Raw genomic sequence first — 24,880 nt, 5'->3', positions numbered from 1 at the left:
GTATTCTGTTTCACATTTCTTTCCTCCAGTAAATACCCTGATTTTCCCAATATCTACCAACACATTTTCTCTGTATTTTCCCTTTTTTAATCTAGAATTTTCTCACCTTGAACATCATTTCTATCTTCTCTGCCACATATAACTGAGAATTCAATGAACTGGACTGAATGAGTTAATGAATTAAAAAAAAAAAAAAAAACTAAGCCAAAGGGTTAATAACCAATAGTTTTGTTTCTAAAGTTAGTCCATATATATCAGGAAGTAAATCAACTCTTCTGTTTCCTTTCTTATTTTAATTGAAGTACAGTTGATGTACAATGCTATATAAGTTCCAGGTACACGATATAGTGACTCACAATTTTTAAAGGTTATACTCCATTTATAATTATTATAGAATACTGGCTATATTCCCCGTGTTGTACAATATATCCTTGTAGCTTATTTTATGCATAACAGTTTGTACCTCTTAATCTCCTACCCTAATATTGCCCCTCTCCCTCTTCTTTTCTGTTTTGTATCTCCACCCCAGGAAGATATAGAGTCATATATAAATTTATTGGAAGTCACAAAATCCTTGTTTTTATTATTATTATGTGATGTCAATTTACAAACTCTCTCCTAGAAACTGCCGTAGACTTAAAACATCACTTTGAGAATTTCATAACACTCTTTGAAAAAACTAGAAATAATGGGGAGTATTGTAAGATTGGGCCTCCAGTGTTCAGATATAAATATCCATGCCTATCACATTCTTCCCCAGTTTTCTGTTTCTAGGGCAAAACATTCCCCCCCTCTGCCCCTGTTCTCTCATTTGTAAAAAGAAGAGGTTAAATAAGGTGATCTGAGGGCTTCCCCACCCCTGAGCACTTCTGGGCTAAACTGCTGAAACACACCAAAAAGTTAGGCGGAGACTCAGCTCTGGAGACACACATTCTGTTGAGTCCTAGAGGATAAAGTCCAGCCAACTCAATCAGTTTCATAGGATTTACAATATGCCTTCTGTGGGTGATGCAGTGCAAGTTCATTTTCCCTCCTATCACCTACCCTCTGGGCAAGCATTTACTTTCTGTTCTATTAAACTTAAACACAAATGAAACAAAATCAGTTTTTCTTTCTCTTGACAACACTGGAAAGACGTTTTATAAGAAAAAAGCTGTTGGCTAATAAAGAAGCTGGCATGATTCAAAGTTTTACATCCATGAAAGAGGTCTACGACTTTTAAAAAAGTGTAACAGAGCAAAGTCCTCTGCTGGTTGTATACTATCCTCTTCTAACTGGCTTCCCATTGCTGGAAAAGTCCAGTGTGTCTAAACGTCATAACAAACACCCCAGGTAATCAGTCCTGGTCCTCCTCCTCACGGGAGACGTTACTGAACGGGATCTGATATAACAGTGACACAGAAGACATCTAAGTGACTTTTCCTGCCCCGGGACGCAAAAGCTTGTCTCCAATAAAAGCAAGGAAACCTCAAATAGGATGCAAGAGAATGTAATGCTCAAGGAGTCAAGCATTACAGAAGTTACAGGGAAATTCAGGGGCATTACTCACACGGTTTCAAATGATTCATGTCACCTCAACCTGGGAAGCTCTCAAGAGCAGAGGGGCGTGGGCTCAGCACTGCTTTGCCCACTGAGGCCCAACTAATGATGTCTGCTCCTGTGGGGAGCCTGTTTTACAAATGCCCCCTCCTCCTTTTTTTGTCTTTGTGAGCTCCTAAAAACCACACCAAAAAAGGATCTTTAGGGCACAGGAATTTCAGGGCAGTGACACTAGTCAGGTATGTTACTACGACGGTGGATACATGTCATTATGCATCTGTCCAAACCCACAAAATATACACCAAGAGTGAACCCTAACGTAAACTATGGACCCTGGGGGATGATGTTATCAATGGAGCATCATCAGCTGTAACAAAGGCTCCCCTCTGGGGGGCGATGCTGAGCATGGGGGAGGCTACACATGTTCTGTTTGGGTTTTTTTGACTATTTAAAAATATATATTTATTAAAATATATTTCTTTTTAAGTTCTCAAAGCTTCAGACCATCTTTCATCTAGCCCACGAGGTACTTGAGTGTAGACATTACAGTGTACAGCAGTGATTTTTCTCTCCGCGGGTCTATTCTTCCCTTTTCTTGAAAGTGAAAAGGTTCACATATCTGAAGAGCCCCACCTAACTCTACTAGTGTAATGCGTTGGTTTGGCTGCTTATTGCATCTTCAGTCATTACCCCCTGTGGCTTACTCAGTATTTTAAATGGATGAGTCGCGTTTCCCTACCAGATCATTATGGGTGAGCAGTAAGTAATAAGTAAAGAACATCTGTATTGAATAGTACTCAATGCAGTTCTTGGTTTTGCATAGAAGGAGGATCAGAATAAGAGGGTGGCATTAAGGCCATGAAGAGCTCCCTGACCCCTAAAGCCATTGAAGTATCATCTTCCTGCAGGCAGCGCTGTCTGATGGGAGAAGCTCACTCTATTTGGAGGATAGGTCAAAGCCTTGCTAACAGTCCTGCTTCTCTGCCTTTAGTCTGCTGTCACTCTTCCCCCAAGAAAGGGAAACAGGTCCCAGCATATGCTGCCATCATCAGGAAACCTGCCCCCCGGGTTCTGGTCTCTCCATTCACCCTCTGGTCACAGCAGCCTTCTTAAGGCACAGAAAGACTATGCTTGGGCCCTCTGCAGCCTGGCTGAGGAGCTGCAGTGGCCTCTGAACTCCAGGGAGCAAATGCTGGCTTCAACTCAAAGTTTCCAGGAGCTGGGAATGCCATAAGAACAGCCAACAGAAGAAAAAGGAGACGTGGGGCTGGAAGTTCAATGTCTGGAAAGAATGGCCCCAGCTCTCTCCAGCTCCCAGAGCCTGCACAGCTGTCACCAGCTAAGTCATGCTGAGATGTGGATAGGCTAGGTAGTAGCCCACACCTGAGCCAGGACCACGCCAAAGAAAATCCAGGTGTTGTAGGACATAATAGCCAGCATCATGAAGTAGCCGATGACCACCTGAGCAACATGAAGTAGAGACTGGCCGAAGGGACACAAGAACCACCTGAGGTGGGTTCTGCTGACCGCAGGGGACTCTGAGCTTGAAGAACTCTGGTCTGTCTCTTCGATGAGCTGCTGGCTGGTGGAGATGCACAGGCTCATCAGGGCCTGGTGGAGCAGCCTGGCTTTGCCAACCTTGATGCCTTCATACAACACAGCCAGGAGCAAGACGACCAACACCGAAAGGGCCATGCCTGCAGGACTGTGGACACTCCAGAAATCAAAGAGAAGCGGAAGTAGGCAGGAGGTATATGGGGAACCTCTATCTTCCTCTCAATTTTGCTGTGAACCTTAAACTGCTCTAAAAAAGACAGTCTCTTTTTAAAATGTAATTTTTTAGTCCCAGTCAACTTTATGAAATACAAATGTGCAGGTAATATTTCCATCAACAGATGGCATCCTCTCACGACAAGGCCTGCTTTTTGGTGGATGGGAATGCAGGAACCCATCTATCTCCCAGTTCCTGCCACCTAAGAATTCCATCTACACAGGAGAAAAGCATTTACACAGATGTCTGACACCTGACCAGGTGTCCCAGAGGGAGGTCCAAGGAGATCCCGAGGCACACGGCGGGATATGAGCTAGGTGCCACCGGCCAACCTCTAGGTAAGCTCCCCTTGCACAGCACCTCAACCTACATAGGCTAACTAATCCTTGCAATGCTCCTCCCACAAGACCAAGCAAAGTCAGGGAGCAGTGAGCAGAGGAAACCACGAGAAAACACAGGCATGGTGCTGTGTGGCCCGTCTGGGAACTGCCACCAGCAGGACATTGGTTCACTCAGAGCAGGAGGTGCCAAAGAAAAAGTAGAAATGCGGACCAGAGCCGCAGTCCTCTATTATTCTAAGAGTCAAACTTTAGTATAAGAATAGCATTCTCATTAAGGTTCAAGACTGTTTCTTTCCCTTCATTATTTCCTTTAATTTCCTCTATTCATTTCTCTTTGCCTCCAATTCTTTTTTTTTTTTGCGGTACGCAGGCCTCTCACTGTTGCGGTCTCTCCCGTTGCGGAGCACAGGCTCTGGACGCGCAGGCTCAGCGGCCATGGCTCACGGGCCCAGCCGCTCCGCGGCACGTGGGATCTTCCCAGACCGGGGCACGAACCCGCACCCCCTGCATCGGCAGGCGGACTCTCAACCACTGCGCCACCAGGGAAGCCCTGCCTCCAATTCTTTTTACCCAGAGGGATTATGGTTTTTACTTATTTACCATCAACACTGTTTTCCTCATATAGATCCTGGAATGACTCATACTTTTACTGGATTTTAAGAGTAGCTCTGCTTCCCAGAAGCTTCTGAAGAGCTTTTATAGAAAAGCAGGTCCTAGACCAATTATGTCAGGTCCAAGACAACGTATATTTTAAACGTTTCCCAGCTTATTCTGATGTATTCCCTCCTGCCTGGAATATTCTCTCCACCTCCCACTTCCTTGATTAGTGGAAGGAAGACTTAATCCTTCACTGACTTCAGGTCTCTATTCCAGGAACACCTCCAAAGAGCGGCCCGGTACCTTGTTATCTAAAATAACAGCCCCTGGGCTTCCCTGGTGGCGCAGTGGTTAAGAATCTGCCTGCCAACACAGGGGACACGGGTTCGAGTCCTGGTCTGGGAAGATTCCACATGCAGTGGAACAACTAAGCCCGTGCACCACAACTACTGAGCCTGCGCTCTAGAGCCCACGAGCCCCAACTACTGAGCCCACATGCCACAACTACTGAAGTCCGCTCGCCTAGAGCCCGTGCTCCGCAACAAGAGAAGCCACCGCAATGAGAAGCCCCTGCACCACAACGAAGAGTAGCCCCCGCTCGCCGCAACTAAAGCCTGTGCGTAGCAACTAAGACCCAAAGCAGCCAAAAACAAATTTTAAAAATAAATAAATTAATTAAATAAAATAACATCCCCACTCCCCTCCCTGCTTTATTTTATTCCTAGAATTTACCACCATCTAATAGAAGGCATTTGTTTAATGTTTACATCCATGAAAACAGGGACTTTGTTTTGTTCACTGCTCTACCTCCATACCCCATAAAGTGTCCAGTACTGAATGGGCACTTGAAAAATATCATGCACTTGATAACAGCACACAGCCAGGCGGGGGAACCAATGGATTTTAACGCTGCAATGATCAGTTACTGTTTCCATTTGGCTCCGAAACAAAATGAGCACAAGTGTTCAGAAGGGGCATCGTTCACCAGCTAAGCATCTGTACGCTCCCCTGTACAGCATCCGCTGGTTGGTCTGCACTGCTTTCCCCCAGCATCCGAGCCAGGGTGTGCTGTAGTCAGCATTCAAGAATTGAATGTTCAAATGTTCCACTAGCCAGAGGCCCCTGACGCAATCATCTGCCTTTGTGCTGAGGCCCGAATGTAAACTGGCTGTAGGGGAGGGCTGTCGTCTGTGAATGTGCCTAACTGCCCGGCGCTCCATCCTGCCCTGCTTCACTGCCTTCCCCTCACCATAACTGGGGCACTGCATGGGAAACTAGGAGCTACAGAGAATGGAGAAGTGCGAAGGTTAGGAAAGGTTTCCAGAAAAGGAAAGGCTTGCTGTCCAGCTGTCAGCCCACCAAACCAGCCCCTGGTAATGAAGCCGAAGCAGAGCCACTTCACCATAGAGGATGCAGAGGCCACCGTCCTATCTGTCCCTGACCACCTCCCCGCTCCCTGATCACACAACACGTGAGGATTCACAAAAATGTTTTCCATCTTCCTCCTCTTATCACATCATCCACTCTGAAGATGAAGTACAGCGTTTCATATTTAGATCTGCTCTGAGTAACCACATCCTATGACATCACTATCTGGAAGAGATACGAAAACACAAAGTATATGCCTTCCAGTCATGTGATTTGAACAAAATAGAAATTTACCGCAGGGAAGGTGATGTTTTCTGAAAAGAGAAGGTGGAAAGTGTGAATTACACCTCAAACAGGGACAGCTCAAGGAAACTGTGTAGACTGTGAGCCAGTGTTGGGGCGGGGCGGGGAGCGGACAGGGAGGGAGGGAGGGAGGTGGTATCCACGAAATATCACAGGGACAGTGGGTGTACACGACCACGGGTGACATTAATTACTCCTGGCAGAAACGCAGCGATTGCCAGAGGGAAAGCTGTAAAGTGAGACCAAACCCATAAAAATGGTGACTCTGTTTTGCACAGCGAGTCCCTTCACTGCCTGGGCACAGCATCCGGCACTGGGCACGGATTTAGAAACTGGATCTCAACCAGCCGGTGGTCCCCACCCTTGAGGAACTGACCAACTGTCACTTCTAACCATGGTCTTAATGTTAGTAAAATGAAATGTTACCAGTCATTTCTAGGAATTTGGGTTTTAACCCCCTCATCTGAAGCCTCTAGATAAAGTACCCTGTACGTTCCACAATAAGTCTTTGTCCCGACCGGCTGAAAGCCTGTTCCTCCCTCTACTGTCCCCATCGTGGTAAACGGTGCGATTTCCTACCCAGCTGCTTAAGCCTAAAATTTAGGAGCCCGCCTAATACATACAGAAGGAATGATAGTTACAGAGCGTAAGCGGATGCTAAAACTAGAAGGTTGATGGGGAATGCAATATTTACATACTCTCAAAGTCTCGCCCCATTAATTACATGGTAAGTACAAAGAGAAAAGGAGTGGATTAACCTGGCGGACATCGTCTCTAACCATGTGATCAAATCAACACTACTGATGTTGGGACAAGCTGCCAACACGGACCCCTGATCAATGCACCGAGGAGGGTGCAGCATCGCTCATGTGCTGTTCTTGCCAAAAACGAGTAACCTCGATCGAATTGTAAAAAATCAAACAAACCCAAGTCGAGGGGCCATGCGAAAGAATGTGGACTTCACCTTGAGGGAAATGGAGACACTCAGGAGGAGTTTCTTAAAAGTCTTTTCATTTTGAAATAATTTTAAACTCACAAAAAAGTTTTTAAGAATTGTAGGGCTCCTGTATACCCTTCATGAAGCATATCTACTGTTAATACATCACATAGTCTTTAAAAAAAATTTTTTTATTTTTAAAATAAAAAAAATTTTTAATTAAAAAATTTTTATTAAAGTATAGTTGATTTACAATGCTGTGTTAGCTTCAGGTATACAGCAAAGTGTTTCAGTTATATATACATCTATTTTTTTTTCAGATTCTTTTCCCTTACATGTCATTGCAAAATATTGAGTAGAGTTCCCTGTGCTGTACAGTAGGTCCTTGCTGGTTATCTATTTTATATATAGTAGTGTGGATATGTTAATCCCAAACTCCTAATATATCCCCCCTCCTTTCCCCTTTGGTAACCATAAGTTTGTTTTCTATGCCTGTGGGTCTATTTCTGTTTTGTAAATAAGTTCATTTGTATCTTTTTTTTTTTTTTTAAGATTCCACATATAAGCAACATCATTTGATCTTTGTCTTTCTCTGGTTACTTCACTTGGTATGTAACCTATATAATCTTAGTACAATGCTCAAAACTAAGAAATAAAGACTGGTCAGTACTATTCAATAAACTATAGACTTTGTTCAAATTTAACCAGTTTTCCCCCTAATGTCCTTTCTCCATTCTGGGACCCAATCCAGGGTTCCAAACTGCATTTAGTTGTGGTGTCCCTAAACTGTGACAGTTCCTCAGTCTTTCTTCATCTTTAAAGACCTGACACTTTGGTGAGCACTGGTCAATTATTCTGTACAATGTCCCTGAACTTGGGTTTAATTTCTTATGATTAGACTGAGGCTGAGCATTTCTGGCAGGGATACTACCAAAGTGATGCTGTGCCCATCACATCAGGGAAAACATGATGTCAATATGCTATTAACCTTGGGCATGTTATTAACCATGTGTCAATGTGCTGACCTTAACCTTGGCCACTTGGTTAGGTGCTGTTAGGTTTCTCCACTCTAAGATACTATTTTTCCCTTTGTAATTAATAAATATATCAGAAGAGGTAATGTGAGAATATGCAAATATCCTTTTTCTCTTCAAACTCTTGTCCACTAATTTCAGTCTCCATTATTACTGTGGTGTTCAATGGATGATTTCCTATTCTCTTATTCCTTCTTCTACATTTATTAATTGAAATTCTTCTGTAAGAAAGAACTGTTTCTTCTCCACCATTAATTTATTTATCCATCCAACCATTTATTCATCCATAGACACATAGGTATTTCTTTATTCTACGGATTATAATCCAATGTTGTTGGTATTCATTTTCTTGCTCAAATCATTCCAGCTTTGGCCGTCGGGACTTCTTTCAGGCCAAGTCTGTGCGCTTTCTAAAAGCCTCTGTTTTCTTTTGAGCACCTCTTTACCTTACTTTCTGGCACAAATGCTCCAGGCACATAGTATATTCTTCCTGCCCCAGCGCCTGAATCAGTCACATCCCCAAAGTCACTGGAGTATCGAACATTATCTAATTACATTCTAGAAACATCACTCTGGTGGCAGCTCTGGGAGACTGATGAACCAGCAGAGATCCTGCCACAACTCAGGAATTATGGAAGCTAGAGCACGAGTGCTGGCGATGGTAACGAAGAGACAGCTTCCAGGAGGGTGGAGGGGGTGGCGCCCTGAGGACTCCCCCGTTTCTCCTGGAGAGTCTGGTAATGAAGGACAACCTGCCTGGGGGCAGAGGGAGCTGGACCTGACTGGGTGTGGGGTGGCCGTGTAGCTGGCCGTCAGATGTCCAGGCCTGGGGCTCAGAAGAGAGGGGGCAGCAGCACCTTTGGTGCTGATTTGATGAGATTGTTGTGGGGAGAGTACAGAGAGAAGACAGAACCTTGTGCCACATCACGTTTAGGGACAGACGAGGAAAGAACCAGAAAAGGAGACTGTGGGGGAAATGGGACAAAGGTGTCACAGAGGCCTGGAGAGCCTGAGCATCAAGAAAATGCCCTAGAGTGATAAACACAGCAGACAGGTCAAGTGCGAGAAGCACTTAAAAGTTTGAACTTGAGTTAAGTCAGAAAGAGAAAGACAAATACTATATGATATGACTTATATGTGGAATCTAAAATATGACACAAATGAACTTCTCTATGAAACAGAAACAGACTCACAGACATAGAGAACAGACTGTGGTTGCCAAGGGGGAGGGGACTGGGGGAGAGATGGATTGGGAATTTGGGGTTAGCAGATGTTAGCTTTTATATATAGAATGAATAACAACAACGTCCTACTGTACAGCACAGGGACTATACTTAATATCCTATGATAAACCATAACGGAAAAGAATATTTAAAAAAAGAATGTATATATATATATATGTATAACTGAATCACTTTGCTGTATGGCAGAAATTAACACAAAATTGTAAATCAACTCTACTTCAATAAAAAAAAAGTTTTCACTTGATTTGGCCATTATATTTAGCAATTTTCGAAAGAACAGTTTTAATGGAGTGAGAAGTCACGAGCCTATGGGCAGAGTGAAGCAGGAGGTGAGACCGAGGACGAGATACACAGACTCTTCCTTCAAGAATCACTGGAGGAAAGTCAAGGAAATCGTGCACTTGTTAGAAGAGGATGCAGAGTATGTTTGCTTTTAACGGACGTATTCATTCAACATTTGCACATCTCCTAAGTGCCGGTTGCTGGAAAGGACTTAACCATACTTTCATGCTTGGGAAAAGGAGCCAGAAAGGAAGGAAAAAAAAAATTTTTTTTTAAGGAGAAGGAAGAGGATACACAACAGACCATCCAAGAAGAAAGAGATGAATACGGGGGGCGGAGGGGAGAGCAGGTGAGGGAGCCAGGGAGAATCAGCCTTGACTGCCAGCCTCTGCTCTCTGGAAGACCAGCATGCAAATCATGACCTGACATTTAAACTGCATTAAAGATGATCACCAGCGTTAGAGGTTTTATGTCCAAATTTTAAAAACTCAAATACTCTAGGTCACAGTTGACTACAACCCACAGCCTGTTTTTGTATGGCCCTTGAGCTAAAAATGGTTTTTATGTTTTAAAAGGTTGTTGTTAAAAATAAGAACAAACAAAGAAGAGTATGTGACAGAGACCACACGTGGACTGGAAAGCCTAAAATATTTCTGACCCTTTAGAGAAAAAGTTTGCCAAACCCTGCTCTAAATATTTTTACCATGGCAAACATACAACATTTAGAAATCCAGCCTAACGAAATAGTAATAATATGCAAAATAGTAATAACTTTGAGAAACCACTTGCAAAAGGGACCAGGCAATGGTAATAAACCTGAGGGGAAAAAAAAATAATCAGATACACACTGCCAGGGTCTTGATATGATATCCAGTCTTCCTGGATAGTAATCTGGTTTCATATAATAAGAACAAATTTGTTTCTATCTTCAGAAACAGATATGCCTGGGACATAGTCCCCACAGTGGGTTTACCCACAAAAAATACAAAGAAAAAACAACCAAGAGTCTTTTTTTCCCCCCTAATTTGTTTATAGTGACTATTCAGAAGAAAAAAATAACTGCAAATTAAAACGTCAAAGAGGAATGATGAAGCAAATTATATGGTGCAGCAATATGACGTCATAACAAATAGCTATTAAAAGTGATTATGGGCATTACACTGAGATATAAGAGGGACACAACTTGACTTCAAATGAAAAGATGAACCAGAAATAATATGTACATATAGAATACAACTGTAACAATATATTACGTACCCTGGTCAGAACCAGAACTTAGGATGACATAAATAATTGAACCCTCATGGGGTCTTCCATAAAACTTTTTGTATAAAAAATTCTTAAAATTTAAATCCAGTTCTTGTACATCTGAAAGTAAAGCAGTCAATAAAATTTACCTTTTAAAAGACAAGGTTTGAAAATGCATATTAAAATTTTAGGGTGAGTTCAAAGACAGAATCATGAGGCAGCAACTTGCGAAGCCAAAAATTCTTCTAGGATGAAACCAGCCTGATTCCTTGTTCTGGTCACACCCTGACTTTTTGGAAATAAAAGAAAGACATTCATGCCTCAACCTGTCAAATAGTTCCAGATGTTCTCCTCAGGTATGATTTTTCAGATGCTGTTTAAAAGAGCCTCCTCCTCTAACCTTTAGAGCCCATGGCGGGCTTCCCTGGTGGCGCAGTGGTTAAGAATCTGCCTGCCAATGCAGGGGACACGGGTTTGAGCCCTGGCCTGGGAAGATCCCACATGCCGCGGAGCAACTAAGCCTGTGCGTCACAACTACTGAGCCTGCGCTCTAGAGCCCACGAGCCACAACTACTGAGCTCGCGTGCTACAACTACGGAAGCCTGCGCACCTAGAAACCATGCTCCGCAACGAGAGGCACCGCAATGAGAAGCCCACGCACCGCAACGAAGAGTAGCCCCTGCTCGCCACAACTAGAGAAAGCCCATGTGCAGCAACGAAGACCCAACACAGCCAAAAATAAATAAGTAAGTAAATTTATATATATATTAAAAAAAGAGTCCATGGAAATATACAACCATCTCAAGAGTAAGCCCCTTTGATCTGGGGGGCATTCTTACAAATCTTCTCTAATTAAAAACTGGTGGACCGGGGTCTTCTTTGTTGCAGTACACCCATGGCACTGAATACTACAGAAATTTCATACTGCAGAAGTAGGTCCATGTTTCTACTCACTTTCTATTCCCTCTTCCCAATGTAAAGAGTCAGAAGGAAGGTTTATGTCTTTTCAAAGGCAAAGTGGAACTCCTGAATAAATTCAAAGGAGAAGTAAGAATTTATATGAATTTATTCTTGTCTTTGTATTCATCCTTTTTCTTTTTTTTTTTTTTTGCGGTACGCAGGCCTCACACTGTTGTGGCCTCTCCCACTGCGGAGCACAGGCTCCGGACGCGCAGGCTCGGCGTCCATGGCTCACGGGCCCAGCCGCTCCGCGGCATGCGGGATGCGGGATCCTCCCGGACCGGGGCACGAACCCGCGTCCCCTGCATCAGCAGGCGGACCCTCAACCACTGCGCCACCAGGGAAGCCCTGTATTCATCCTTTCAAAGGAGTTCAAACCGAAGTGTTAAGTGACGGTTAAGAAGCTCTTTTTTTCTTTTTAAAAAAGGATAGTGGGACTAGGAAAACAAAACCAAAACCAAAAATCAACTACAGCCTGAAACACACCCCCTTTCAGTTTTCTTTAATAAATGAGAGGCAGCTCAGGATGAGGTGCACTTCAGCATCTCACAATGATCTTTCTGCTTCTGGCGCCTTCTTCATTTATAATCTACTGTTATAAACTTCTCTAAACAACCTGAAGCTGAAAGTGCCTTCCAAAATGTTGTCAAGGGAATGAATGCTTCTCTATTAATTCTTTAGTCATGTTGTGACAAAAGCTCTCTCACTGGAGCTACTACTTTTGAATAAAGAATTTGGACCCTTCTCCCAGGTCTCTTGGCACCAGAAATGGACTTTGTTGAGCTTGACTGCGCCATGTGAAACAGGACAAAATTAAAGACTCTCTTCTGGTTAAAATCTGTTCTAAGATGGTTTCTTCTGCCCCTCTCCCCCAGTCCCCAGTACATATTCAGCTATACAGTAAAACGCCACAGCCGAAAGTTTCATCTTGTTTGGAAGCAGCGTATACAGCATCCTGAACTCTGATTTTCTACTTCTTCATCAGTACTTAGACTGCAGTCAACTCAAGTCTCTTACCTACAGACTTTCCACTAATGGATTTAGTGCCTCTGACCCTAGAGATAAAGGACGCTTTGAAAGCACCCAGTCCATCTGTCTGTTCTATTTCTCCCCACTGAATAAAAGTCAGCGGGGCACTGACACGTGGTACACTGAAGGTACACGCCACACACTACAGAGAAGCCTGTAGGACAGAGGGATTATTTAGCAGGATTGGGAAAATGTTACAAAGGAAGGGATACCGGGTCCTGAAGGATGAACAGGAATTCCTCTGCCAGTAAAAAGCAGGAAGTCAAGAGAGGCAGAGGTGAGAAACACACACATTCGCAGGTAAGTGCCACACTCCACAGAATGTAATTAAGGGGTTTATAGGGCGATGCTACCTTGAATAGGACACATCGAAGACAGATGTTACCTTCCCCACTTTTCTTAAGCAGCTGGCCTCAAAACCTCTTAGCTCTTCCCTCTCCCTCAGCCTAATTCCCACATCCATTAGCAGTCGATTGCTACTTCCTCTAATCCCGACCTCGGTCATTACTACTGACACGGTGCGGGACAGCGCCACGGGGTGCTGACCTGAATCCGTAAGCAACTCTGGTCCCCGTCTCGGTCCTGTGAACAAACAACCTCCAAGTCACCTTCTTAAAGCAGAGCTCTGTTTCTATCACTAGTACTACTGGTGAAAGACTGAATAAAAATCTAAGAGATATGGGGATATATGTATATGTATAACTGATTCACTTTGTTATAAAGCAGAAACTAGCACACCACTGTAAAGCAATTATACTCCAGTAAAGACGTTAAAAAAAAAAGAAAGAAAAATCTAAGCGAACTAGCCTGGCACTCGGGAATGCCGTCCTGACCTGCCCGTCCACCAGCACTTGCCTAGCCAAGGCTCCAGTCCAGCCCGGGGAAGTATACTTACTACCCTGGGCGCATACAAGCCCCCGCACTCAAACCTTTGTTCACCTGAACCCTTCTCCTTGCCCCCCTCTTCCCCTACCCGCCCACCCACCCACCTCCAACTCCTCCCCAAGGCCGTGTTCAATTCTGTTTACAAAACCTTACGGGATCACGCAAGGGGTCCTTCGTCCTCGGAACTCCTATGGCTAGAAGTGTCTATGCAATTAAAAGAGCCTTGGTTCTGCACTTTGTGCCTTCACAACTAAGCTGTAAACTCTGAGGACAGATCCTGTACTCCAGAGTCTTTTACAGCTGTCCTTATACCCACAGTAAGTGATGATAAGCACTGGTCACTGAGGATACTGAGGAAGTGACCCTGGGCTCTCCTGGGTCTTTCCCTTTTCTCACCAACAAGTCCTATTGCTAATCTCCCTACTACAGCCACTTCACTCCAAGTCCACGGACCCACCCTAGCCCAGGGCAACCTCATTTCCTGTCAGAACCATTGCAGTGCCCTCCTAAATGACTCCCATCAATGCCTAACCTAAAGCCTTATAATAAAACCTAAACTCTCTTGCATGGAATAACCCATGTCAGAAAAAATTCTGAGGTCCCTTTCCCACACCCGCCACCTCCCCAGCTGGCTCCCCACACACAGCCCCTCTGGGAGACGTTCCCGCGAAAGTTTAATCTTGCTGGGGAGCAAGCAGTGCACGTGCCAACCTGAACTCAGGACTACGAGGCCCTGCTACCCCTCTAGTCTGGCTTCCTGCCACACTACCTGCCGCTCATCATCTCCTCACGCTGCTGTTCTCCGCCCCCCTGGCTGTGCCAGTCTGATTCTGTCTCCAGAGTGCAGCACTTCTGCTCCCGGTGCCCTGCCCCTCCGCCCCCAGCTCTGCTCACACTGAAGCTCTCCTCCAGATCTCAGGTGAAGCGGCACTTCCTCAGGGCGGTGTTCCTCTCACCCATCCACGGCGGCAACCACGTCCATCCCTCACGTCTCTCTGTAACGAGGCCTCTTCATTGTCTGCCTCCCCAGCTGGAGTCCGCGGATGCCGGAGCCTTGAAAGCCCAGAGCACGGCAGCACCACACGTAAACGCTCAAGAAAAGTTTAATGAATGAACGAGCATTTAGGAAACCTTGGCCAAGGATCTATGTTCGCTACTTAAAAACAGCTGTTTCTGGAATCTGCCTGCCAATGCAGGGGACGTGTGTTCGAGTCCTGGTCCGGGAAGATACCACATGTCGCGGAGCAACTTAGCCCGTGCGCCACAACTACTGAGCCTGCACTCTAGAGCCTGCGAGCCACAACTACTAAAGCCTGCGCGCCTAGAGCCCATGCTCCACAACAAGAGAAGCCAGCGCAATGAGAAGCCCTCACACTGCAACGAAGAGTAGCCTCCGCTCACCGCAACTAGAGAAAGCCCGCGCACAGCAACGAAGACCCAAGGCAGCCAGAAGTAAATAAATAATTCTATTTAAAAAAGTTGTTTCTGTACATGTGATTAATTGCGGTTACTAACATAGTAGCGAATGATCAGATGAGTCATTTAAGTATACTCTTTTTTTTTTTTTTTTTTTTTTTGCGGTACGCGGGCCTCTCACTGTTGTGGCCTCTCCCGTTGCGGAGCACAGGCTCTGGACGCGCCGGCTCAGCGGCCATGGCTCACGGGCGCAGCCGCTCCGCGGCATGTGGGATCTTCCTGGACCGGGGCACGAACCCGTGTCCCCTGCATCGGCAGGCAGACTCTCAACCACTGCACCACCAGGGAAGCCCTAAGTATACTCTTTATTTTATTTTGACATCTTTACTGGAGTATAATTGCTTTACAATGTTGTGTTAGTTTCTGCTGTATAACAAAGTGAATCAGCTATACATATACATATATCCCCATATCCCCTCCCTCTTGAGCCTCCCTCCCACCCATCTAGGTGGTCACAAAGCACTGAGCTGATCTCCCTGTGCTATGCGGCTGCTTCCCACTAGCTCTCTATTTTACATTTGGTAGTGTATATATGTCCATGCCACTCTCTCACTTTGTCCCAGCTTACCCTTCCCCCTCCCCGAGTCCTCAAGTCCATTCTCTACGTCTGCAACTTTATTCCTGTCCTGCCACTAGGTTCATCAGAACCATTTTTTTTAGATTCCATATATATGTGTTAGCATACTGTATTTGTTTTTCTCTTTCTGACTTACTTCACTCTGTATGACAGACTCTAGGTCCACCTCACCGCAAATAACTCAATTTCGTTTCTTTTTAAGGCTGAGTAATATTCCGTTGTATGTATGTGCCACATCTTAATTATACTTTTTAGAGCAGACTTTCAGAAGTGACTACTCCAAAAATAAAGTCAATCTCTTCTTTTCCCATTCTTTTTTTTTTTTTTTTGCGGTTCACGGGCCTCTCACTGTTGTGGCCTCTCCCGTTGTGGGACACAGGCTCCGGACGTGCAGGCTCAGCGGCCATGGCTCACAGGCCCAGCCGCTCTGCGGCATGTGGGTTCTTCCCGGACTGGGGCACAAACCCGTGTCCCCTGCATCGGCAGACGGACTCTCAACCACTGCGCCACCAGGGAAGCCTTCTTTTCCCATTCTTAAAATTCTGGTACTACCACACTACACAGTACAGTAGTGAAAAATTAAGTGAACGTCAAAGATAATTTAAAAACTGTTAGCTTTATGTTTCTTTCCTTTACTGGCCACACAGGTGGAAAAAATAAGTTGAGTGATTTTGATCTCCACGTTCTCAGTCTCAGTTTTGACAGTGTTTGTGCGAGATCATTGAATATACACTCAAATGGCAGCCAGCACCCAAGAAAGACAATGGAGCCTGGGAAGGTGTAACACTCCGCAAACCATGAAATACAAACTCCTGCCCGTCTCGCCCCAGCACCCAGCTGTTGCTGATACCCAGTGTCTCCTGTGTATTTGTTGAAGGAATGATTAATCCTAATTAGTCAACACTAGTTATGTAAGGTCCCTTGACAGGGAACTCCGTCATGAATTAATACATGACACATTTCAACATTATGACAATGCTAATTCTTGAACTGTACTTTATTATTGGTGAGCACAATCCCACAAGCATATGGGTTAAGGTGGTGCTGACATTTCTAAAGAATGTACCAGCAGCATGACAATAGTGCACATTTTCATAGTCCCCTTTCCTATCAATAGGAAAACAGACAGTAAGGAAAGAGAACAGAGCACCTATTCTTCTCCTGTTCCATTGCAGGAGGTGAGAGAAATGAGAATTTTGCTCCCTCTCGGCCAGCAACAGGGATTCTCCCTTTTGGGCAAGGAACAAAGTTGGTAGCTCTGCTCATACAAGCAGCAGTGTTAAGAAGTCAGGCAGGAAAATAAACAAACCAACCAACCAACAACACCTGCAAGAAGTCTCTAATCTGCGAGGTAAGTCTGAACTTCCCATACCAGCTTTAGCACAGGAGGAAAAGCTGGACGGAGGTGGGAAACTCTTCCCTTGACTAACCAAATGGAATATTCAAGAAGACCCTGGGTTCTGCTGGCCTCCAATTCTATCCCTGAAGCAGAAGTGGGCTCCAGCGAGGAAAGAATAGAAATCAGTGATCAATGACCTTTCTTTCTAAGGATTCCCATGGCTTTTCTCAATTCCACCTTTCTCACACTGCCGGCCACTCCCAGTGAATGTGCTCTAAGTGTCAGAAGAGACTCATCCCAACCTCACACCCTAAATATGCAGTTTCCTCCAATTCAGGGACGGACTCATATAAACAATTTCAGTGACAAAAGTCTGAAAATATTTGGAACTCAACAGTACTAGACAATTTACAATTATTCAGAGGCATAGGCAACTGGTTAATGATGAATGCGAATATGACTATCAAACTATGTTTTACAATATTTCTACTCATCTTATCGTGTTAACATAAAAATCACAAGTGTCAAATGGTCTTTAAAAATGCTCCTAAAAAGATACCAAAATACTTAGTAGTTGAAAGAATCACAAAATACCTATGAACAAAGATGTACATTTAAGGTTCTGTATCCATTAGCACATTAACTCTAAACAGAAAAATGAAGGACACTGTATTGGTCTATATCCCATCATAACAGTCTGTTTTTAAAAACCAGTCTTCCCCCCTTCCACCTGATATGTGCTGCCTCCCAAAGCTTTACTGCCTGAAGGCTAACTGTTTTATCTAACAAAATACTTCACCAAGATCTCATTTTTCCCTAAGCATTCTATTTTTCTAAAACTCTCTGAAAAGAAGAAAAAAAATTATAATTTACTCCCACAGAGAAATGGAAGCAGCAAACACGAGACATTAGATCATTGTGTGGTGAAGATATTCTTTGGCAACACTTAGGAAAACGACTTCAGTCTCTGCTCTTCTGAGCATGGGGGTCAAGAACTCCACCTGAGTGACAGAGGACGTTTAGATGGACACACGACCTTTATCCTCCATAGAGCTACAGCTGCCATCTTTGATCTCCTTCCTTCTTTGGACTCATCGGGTCTTAGGAGGCAGAGGACCCATGGGAAGCACTCAAATTCAAGGCTGCAGCCCTAACCTGCCAACTGTCACACCCACACCTCCGCACCTCCACCCTTAACCTAGGATTCCAACTTTAAAATTATGCATTTATATTATAGCTCTAGTGTACAAAATGATAGATTTGTATCCTTCTGAAGGATGAATCCAAACAACTCCTTATTTGTCCTAATTATGTTTTCTTTATGGATTATAGATTTTAAGCCTCACTTTGATATCATGAGACAGACCGACGAACAGTGTACACAACGGATAAGGCGGTTTTGTAATCTGGATGCTCAGTCTCTATTACCCAAATCTAAATCCAAGGAACCAACCTTTCTATGTGGAAAAGCACTTTGCTTGACTCTCTAAATTATATAATGAAAATTACTTTAAGAACACTGAAGAGGACTTGCAGAGGAAAATACACACTGCAAGAAGAGGTAAAAGTCAGAGGGCACAGGTAAAAGGGGAGAACTTACCAGCTGGTGCTCAGTGGAGCTAGGATTTACTTCTATCACATTACTATCACTCAAAATGACAACCCTCAGGAAAGTTCTACAATAAATCTAAACATTCAACACTTCACTTTATGTTAGATTCACTAGTCTAACAAGAATTTTATTGATTTGTTTCATCGTTTGAAACCTTCCGAGAACCCGTCCAGAATTAGAGCATTCACTGCTACTAAGAGTGGCAACCGCCGCCTTGTACAAATAAACACATATATTTCACCTGAAATAAGTAATCTATGTTAAACTTAGAGCTCCAATTCACAAGCTCTTAGTTTCCTTAAGAAGCCCAGAGAAAATACTTCTTCGATCTTCTAAAAGACAACATACTTTAATATTGGTTTTGGAAAACTCACGTTAAGAAAAGGGTTTAATCAAATATGACTGCAAGTACTAAAGAGGAGGAGGGGGAGGGGGAAAGGGAAGGGAAGCAGGGGGAGGGGAGGGAAAGGGGGAAAGGGAAGGGGAGGAGGGGGAGGGGAGGGAAAGGGGGAAGGGGGAGGGGAGGGAAAGGGGGAAGGGGAAGGGGAGGAGGGGGGCAGGAAGAGGAGGAGAAGGATGGAGTCGATCATTTTGAACCATGGGACTGTAAGCCCTTCAGGACAGATTTCATCTTTTTAAGCAGTTGTAAGGGATGCCTTATAGTAGGTGGATAAAAACAAACAAGCCTAGATCCATCAAAAGATATTCAGGCCCAATGTATTTCCCATCACCATCAGAGGACAGCAAGCGGTAGGTACAGCGGATTTGATTTAAAGACTGCTCAGGATTCAGCAACAGTCTCAGAACTGGGAGCTTCTAGCTGAACCCTTGAGAACTAAGAAACTTAACAGGTTACAATTGCTATACAAAACCCTTATGACAATCATTCATGAGTTGCTACATACACAGGTGACTATGAACTCAGAGCACAAGTGAAAGAAAAGGGACTTGGGGGCTGACAGCTTGCTCTGCACATAGCAGACAACACTAGTGGACTTTACTGCTCATAAAATACAGGGCAGATTTCAAGTACCTAAAGAAAGGATGATAACAATTTCTGCATCACCATGAAACTTGGACTCCTACAGAGATCACAACCATCTCCTTAAGAAGTTTCATCAGCATCATCTATGAGTCAAATTTTAGATTTAAATGGCAAAACAGGCTCATCAATAACTAGGCCTTGGAAAGCATCCAGATTAACAGCATAAAATAAATGCTTGTTACAAAACAACTCTGCAGGGCTAGATTTATACAGCAGAATACCCAACCACGTCCTGTGTGACAGGGCAAAGGAAAGGCTTTAACATCAATGGGCAACAAAACTTTACATGATACAGTAAAGCCGTAAGAACAGAGACAGACCCCCTCCCCACAACACAGACACGCCAAGCGGACTGAAAACAGCACGGAGCCCAATCAACCTCACTTCACAGATGAGCAGACTAAGGCCCAGAAAAGTTGTCCAAGATGATCCAGGCTGGATTCTAGGCCCAATGCCTCCACTCCACCCCAACTAGACCAGCTTTCTCTCAAAAAACAAGGGCAAAAACTGCCATTCTTATTGTTGGCTAACTCATCAAAGGATCCCAAAATCCTGGGAATCTTTCTTTCCTTTACTATGCGGGACTGGAACCTGTACAGAGCCACTATAATGCCACTGCAGAATCACACGGCAATTCATTGCCAAATCCTTTCACATACATTACCCCCGAAGAACCACAGCTCACGAAAGAGAGGAGTCTGAACTCCACATCAGATCAAGGGAATTGTGCCAGAATGAGAAGAGCCTCAGACATGAAGCAAAGCAAACTTTGCAATATTCAAGAGAAAAGGAAATTTCCTATAAGCCTCAGGGAACCTTTCCCAGGAGGTCTCAGGGTTGCTGAGAAAGGAAAGGGTTGCTGTGGGTCGTTGTTACAAGCCATGAATTCAATGTCATCATTCTTGAAGGTCGTCAGCTACATTTAGATTTTGTTTTCCCAACAAACCAAAGGAAAAATGTCATTCAGGATCATGAGAAAATGCTGGGCAGAGGGCATGCTGGGAAAGTAGCTTCCCACTTACTGGGGTGAGTGATGAACTATGGAAGCTCCTGCCTGTCTTCCCTACAGCATTTGAATCTTAGGCTGCATGACACATACCCTACATAATCTTCTTTCAGGTTATCACTGGGGTTTTGTGGCCGAACTTGGGTTTTTTCTGGCTTTTTCCTTTTATACTGAAAGTGTTTCTAAGGCAGTATGATTGCTAAGACGACCCGGAGGAAAAACAAATGTTAAACCAAAGATAAAGCACAGGAAAAGAGTAAACCAGTAAGGCTAAAAGACTTCTATATTTAGTAGAAAGTATGCCAAATGAGTTGTTTTAATTCCTACTGCAACAGTGTTGGATTGGTTCCCTTGGTTGATGATACAGAAGCAATATATAACATTGTTTCTAAACTGCACAACTTCAGACCCCTATGACAGTTACTAAAACCAGGCTAACTGAAGACATTAAACAAAACTCAGATTTTTATAAAACTTCAGAGACTACCAAACTTTTGAACTCCCAATCCCTATATTAATGATATCACAGACCTAAATGCTTCAGCTTCCCAAGGGAAAATGAGAAACATCAAGTTCTAGAACATACAGACTCATTTTGTTTCAACAGAATTCTTTAAGTTCCATTCAAACAAAACAAATATGTTATAAAAGCCCAACATCATTGGTGTCAAAAATTAAAGTTTGTTTCTAAGCAGTAACACAAATTAGTCACATTACTTTGAAGTAGCCTTGAGATTGATAATTTTAAAAGAAACCCAAGAACAAATATACCACTTCAACAGTCAAATAAAGTTACAGCAATTAGTCACTGAAAAAACACATATTGACTAATTCATATTTATCTGTAAAATGTCAAAAATATCTGCCCTGCCTACTGTACAAGATGGTTGAAAATGAAAATCAAAGTGAGACAGCATGTGAAAGTACTTAATAAGCACGTAAATCATAACATTGTGTAAACTCTACCGCTTACTGACTTGGAAAGAATAGTTACATGTGAGTAATGCTGTAGTTTGGTATGGTAAACGAGTAGGAGACTAGGTGTCATTAACCTGCAGTCTAATCCTAGTTCAACCATTAAGTGCTAATAACCTCACTGTAATACAGATCACTAATGCCCACCGAGCACCACTTCTTCATCTGGAAAGTAACAGAATTGGATTAGAGGGGTCTGAAGTCCCTTTTGGCTCTGCTACTACGATTAGTAATATTTCACATCTAAATTACTGCTAGCAGGACTTCCCTGGTGGTCCAGAGGTAAAGAATCCGCCTTACAATACAGGGGACACGGGTTCGAGCCCTGGTCGGGGGAACTAAGATCCCACATGCCGCAGGGCAACCAAGCCCGCGCGCCAGCCAAGCCCGCACGCCACAACTACTGAGCTCGCGCGTCTCAACTAGAGAGCCCACGTGCCCTGGAGGCTGCACGCCACTAGGGAGAGAAAAACCCGCAGGCCACAACTAGAGAGAAGCCCGTGCACCGCAACGAAGAGCCCACACCGCAACGAAAGATCCCACGCCGCAACGAAAGATCCCACGTGCCGAAATGAAAGATCCCGTGTACCCCAACAAAGATCCCGCGTGCCGCAATTAAGACCCACGCAGCCAAGAATAAAATAAATAAATAAATAATAAATCTTAAAAAAAACTAAAAATAGAGAAAAAAAATACTGCTAGTCTAAATAACATTTCACATTACTAAATATTCTCATACGTGCCACCACGTCACAAGCGGATGCCCCACCTTTCCTAATTCAGCAGATATAGCAGTGATACCACTACCTTTGGAAACCTGTGTGCAGACCCGTGAGCGGCTCAAAGCACTATTACCTACTTCTTCACAGTGTGGGTCAAAGATTAAATGAGATGAAGACGCATTTTATCCCTCATTTATCAGACTAGTGAGCTGAAGCCAAGATGAAGTCATCTATGGACAACTCGCAGAAGAGTGAAAGCTGGGAGCAGAAAGCAGGTGCAGGGCTCTTCTCAATCAGGGACAACTGAGCATCTGAAATGGAAACGCACCAGGGCCGGTCCTCTCATGTCCAGTCTTCTGTGGCATAAAGGAAGGCAGTCCTTGCTTCAACCCATCTGCTAACCACTAGGCACTGGTCTTTCTGTGTGCCAGGGATACGGTAATGAACGAAAGGAAAGTCCCTGGCCTCTTGGAGCTTACACTGTGGGTGGGGAAGATCCACAGAGTAAATGAATAAAATATAGGGTATATTATAGTGGCAAGTGCTCTGGAGAAAAATGAACCACGGAAAGGGAATAGAGAGCATGTATTTGGTGATTTGCAATTTTCTTTTAAGCCAGCTGGATGTCACTTACAAAACTACACTAATACATCTAAAGTAGTTTTCCTAACCATTTCCCCAAACAGGGAATACTTTGGATACAGGGAAGACGCTGGCTTGCTGATGCCAATTTTATATTGACTGCTCAAAGCTCTGAACTGCCAGCTATGAGATATCTGTCATGTTGGCAATCTAAATCCACACTAATGACAACTCACCCCAACCGCACCTTTAAATCCACAAAGAAAGAGTGCAAGTGGATTTAAGAGAGCCAGGAGGAGCCAGAAGTTACCAGAGCGCTTGAACTGCTTCTGACTTAGCACAAATGTCTGCCAATGCAAAGGTTAAAATGCAGTTTGTGTGCCGAGTTCTGCTAGGACAATGCACTAAGAATGCAGCGCACATCATTTTGCCTTTTCTGACCTGTCAATTCTAGTGACATTCTCTACTATTAGTCTATATTTAACCAGCTTACTAGGCAGTTTCTCCAGCTTCTAGCATTTTTTTTTCTTTATTTAAAGAGTAACCCAGTTTGCAAGAAAGTTGCTGTAACATAACAGCCCTCTCAAGATGTGACACACTTGTATGAGCACTGTCCTATCAACCTTTAATTCACCTCGTTAGCTGAGCTGGCAAACCAGGTTAAGCTTTGTTTTAAATGCTTTCTCTAAGTCGCTAAAATCTCATGGTCCTCGGGCTGTAACAGCATCCTGAGAATTACAGTAAGTCTTTTAGAATGTGCTACAGCTTACTTTAACGTCTATAACGCACTACCCTTCTCTTTAAAAGGAGTTCCCACAAAGGGTGGAAAGTCACTTTTGCGAAGAACTTGGGGCTGGGGGGGAGGGGGTGTCGGATCGTCCATCCTAAGAAAAAGATCCGACAGGGTTTTCCCTCTGCCAACACCCGGAGAGGAGGTATTTGTTTGGCTTCTCCGCGGGAGGGACGCTCCCTGGCCGCTTTCGCGGCGCTGGGCCCGGCCCACTATGTGTCGATTTGGAGGCGAACGGCCGGCAAACTTCACCAGGGATCCGTGGGCTGGGCCGGGGCGAGGAGGCAGCTCTTCCCGGGCGCCGCCCAAGCCCTGCTCGCGGTCGCGGGGCCGGGTCCGGCCCAGGACGGCGTCTGGGGGCCTCCGGGGTTCTGAGGCCCCGGCCAGGGCCGGGCGGTGGGAACTCGAGGAGGGAGGGCGGGGGGACTGAGGTCCGGGGTCAACTCCAGGGGGAGTGGGGTCCTGTGGGGGGCACGGGCCCGGCCCGGCCGAAGCCATAGGAGCTGTCCTGCGGGGAGGCAACGAGTGGGGCCCGGCCGGGGTGTCTGCCGGGAGGGACACCGCGCTAAGCGGTGACCAGAGGGACCCCGGCAGCTGGGGGGTGGGGACCAGGGGCTCCGGGGACACGCCCGCCTCGCCCCGCCCCCGGGCTCCGGGCAGCGCGGCCCCGCCCGGCCCCCTCTTCACCTGATGTACGGGCTGGCAGCCGCCAGGATGTTCTTCTGTACGGGTATCTCCTCCCCGTCGAGGACCAGGTGCGCGTCGCAGAAGCGGGACTCCTCGCGGAAAGAGCTGAGCGCTCGCAGTAGGCGCGTGGCGTGCTGAGGGTCTGACACTGCGCTGCCCTCGGCCATCGCGGCGCCCTCTCCTCAGCCCGCCGGTCGGGCTCCGGACGCCGCCCAAACGGACCCCTCGAGCCGCCCGCGTCCAACGCACGCCCCGTCTGCACAGCCCGCTCGCGCCCGTCTGCCCGGGCCGGCTCCCAGCGATGCGAGCAAAATCCGGAGCCTCCGGAACGCGCCTGCGCCGTGCGCCGCTCGAGAGTCCGGCGCCTTTAAGGAGCCGCGGTGTTGCGTCATTTCTGCGCGACGCCCCTGCGCCTTTGTGCCCTCCCTCTTCCCCGGCGTCGCCGGAGGCTGCCAATCCGAAGCCTCGTTCCTCCTACTGAGCTGCTGGTCGCCGAACGGGCGCTGCCGGGCGCGGTCCGCCGCTGAGAGC

General features: G+C 45.2%; 2 protein-coding genes across 2 annotated transcripts in view; both read right to left on the bottom strand.

Annotated features, from left to right (window-relative positions):
- GAN (gigaxonin) overlaps positions 1 to 24,534 on the bottom strand; it is a 53,465-nt gene extending 28,931 nt beyond the window's left edge. Inside the window, exon 1 of the mRNA XM_082676592.1 lies at positions 24,350 to 24,534. Coding sequence (XP_082532718.1) covers positions 24,350 to 24,516 — 167 coding nt within the window. The 5' untranslated portion in view covers positions 24,517 to 24,534. The remainder of the gene's footprint in view (positions 1 to 24,349) is intronic.
- LOC309837479 (protein SLC31A2-like) lies at positions 2,905 to 3,234 on the bottom strand (the record flags this gene model as incomplete). The annotated part of the gene is made up of 1 exon (XM_082677976.1): positions 2,905 to 3,234. The coding sequence occupies one exon, from the start codon at positions 3,232 to 3,234 to the stop codon at positions 2,905 to 2,907; it is 330 nt and encodes a 109-aa protein (XP_082534102.1).
- Positions 24,535 to 24,880: the final 346 nt, after the last annotated feature.

This window comes from Grampus griseus, assembly GCF_964374135.1.
Source record: "Grampus griseus genome assembly, chromosome: 19".
NCBI lineage: Eukaryota > Metazoa > Chordata > Mammalia > Artiodactyla > Delphinidae > Grampus > Grampus griseus.
Note: the sequence above shows the minus strand (reverse complement) of the source record. Positions and strands in the feature narration are given on the sequence as shown.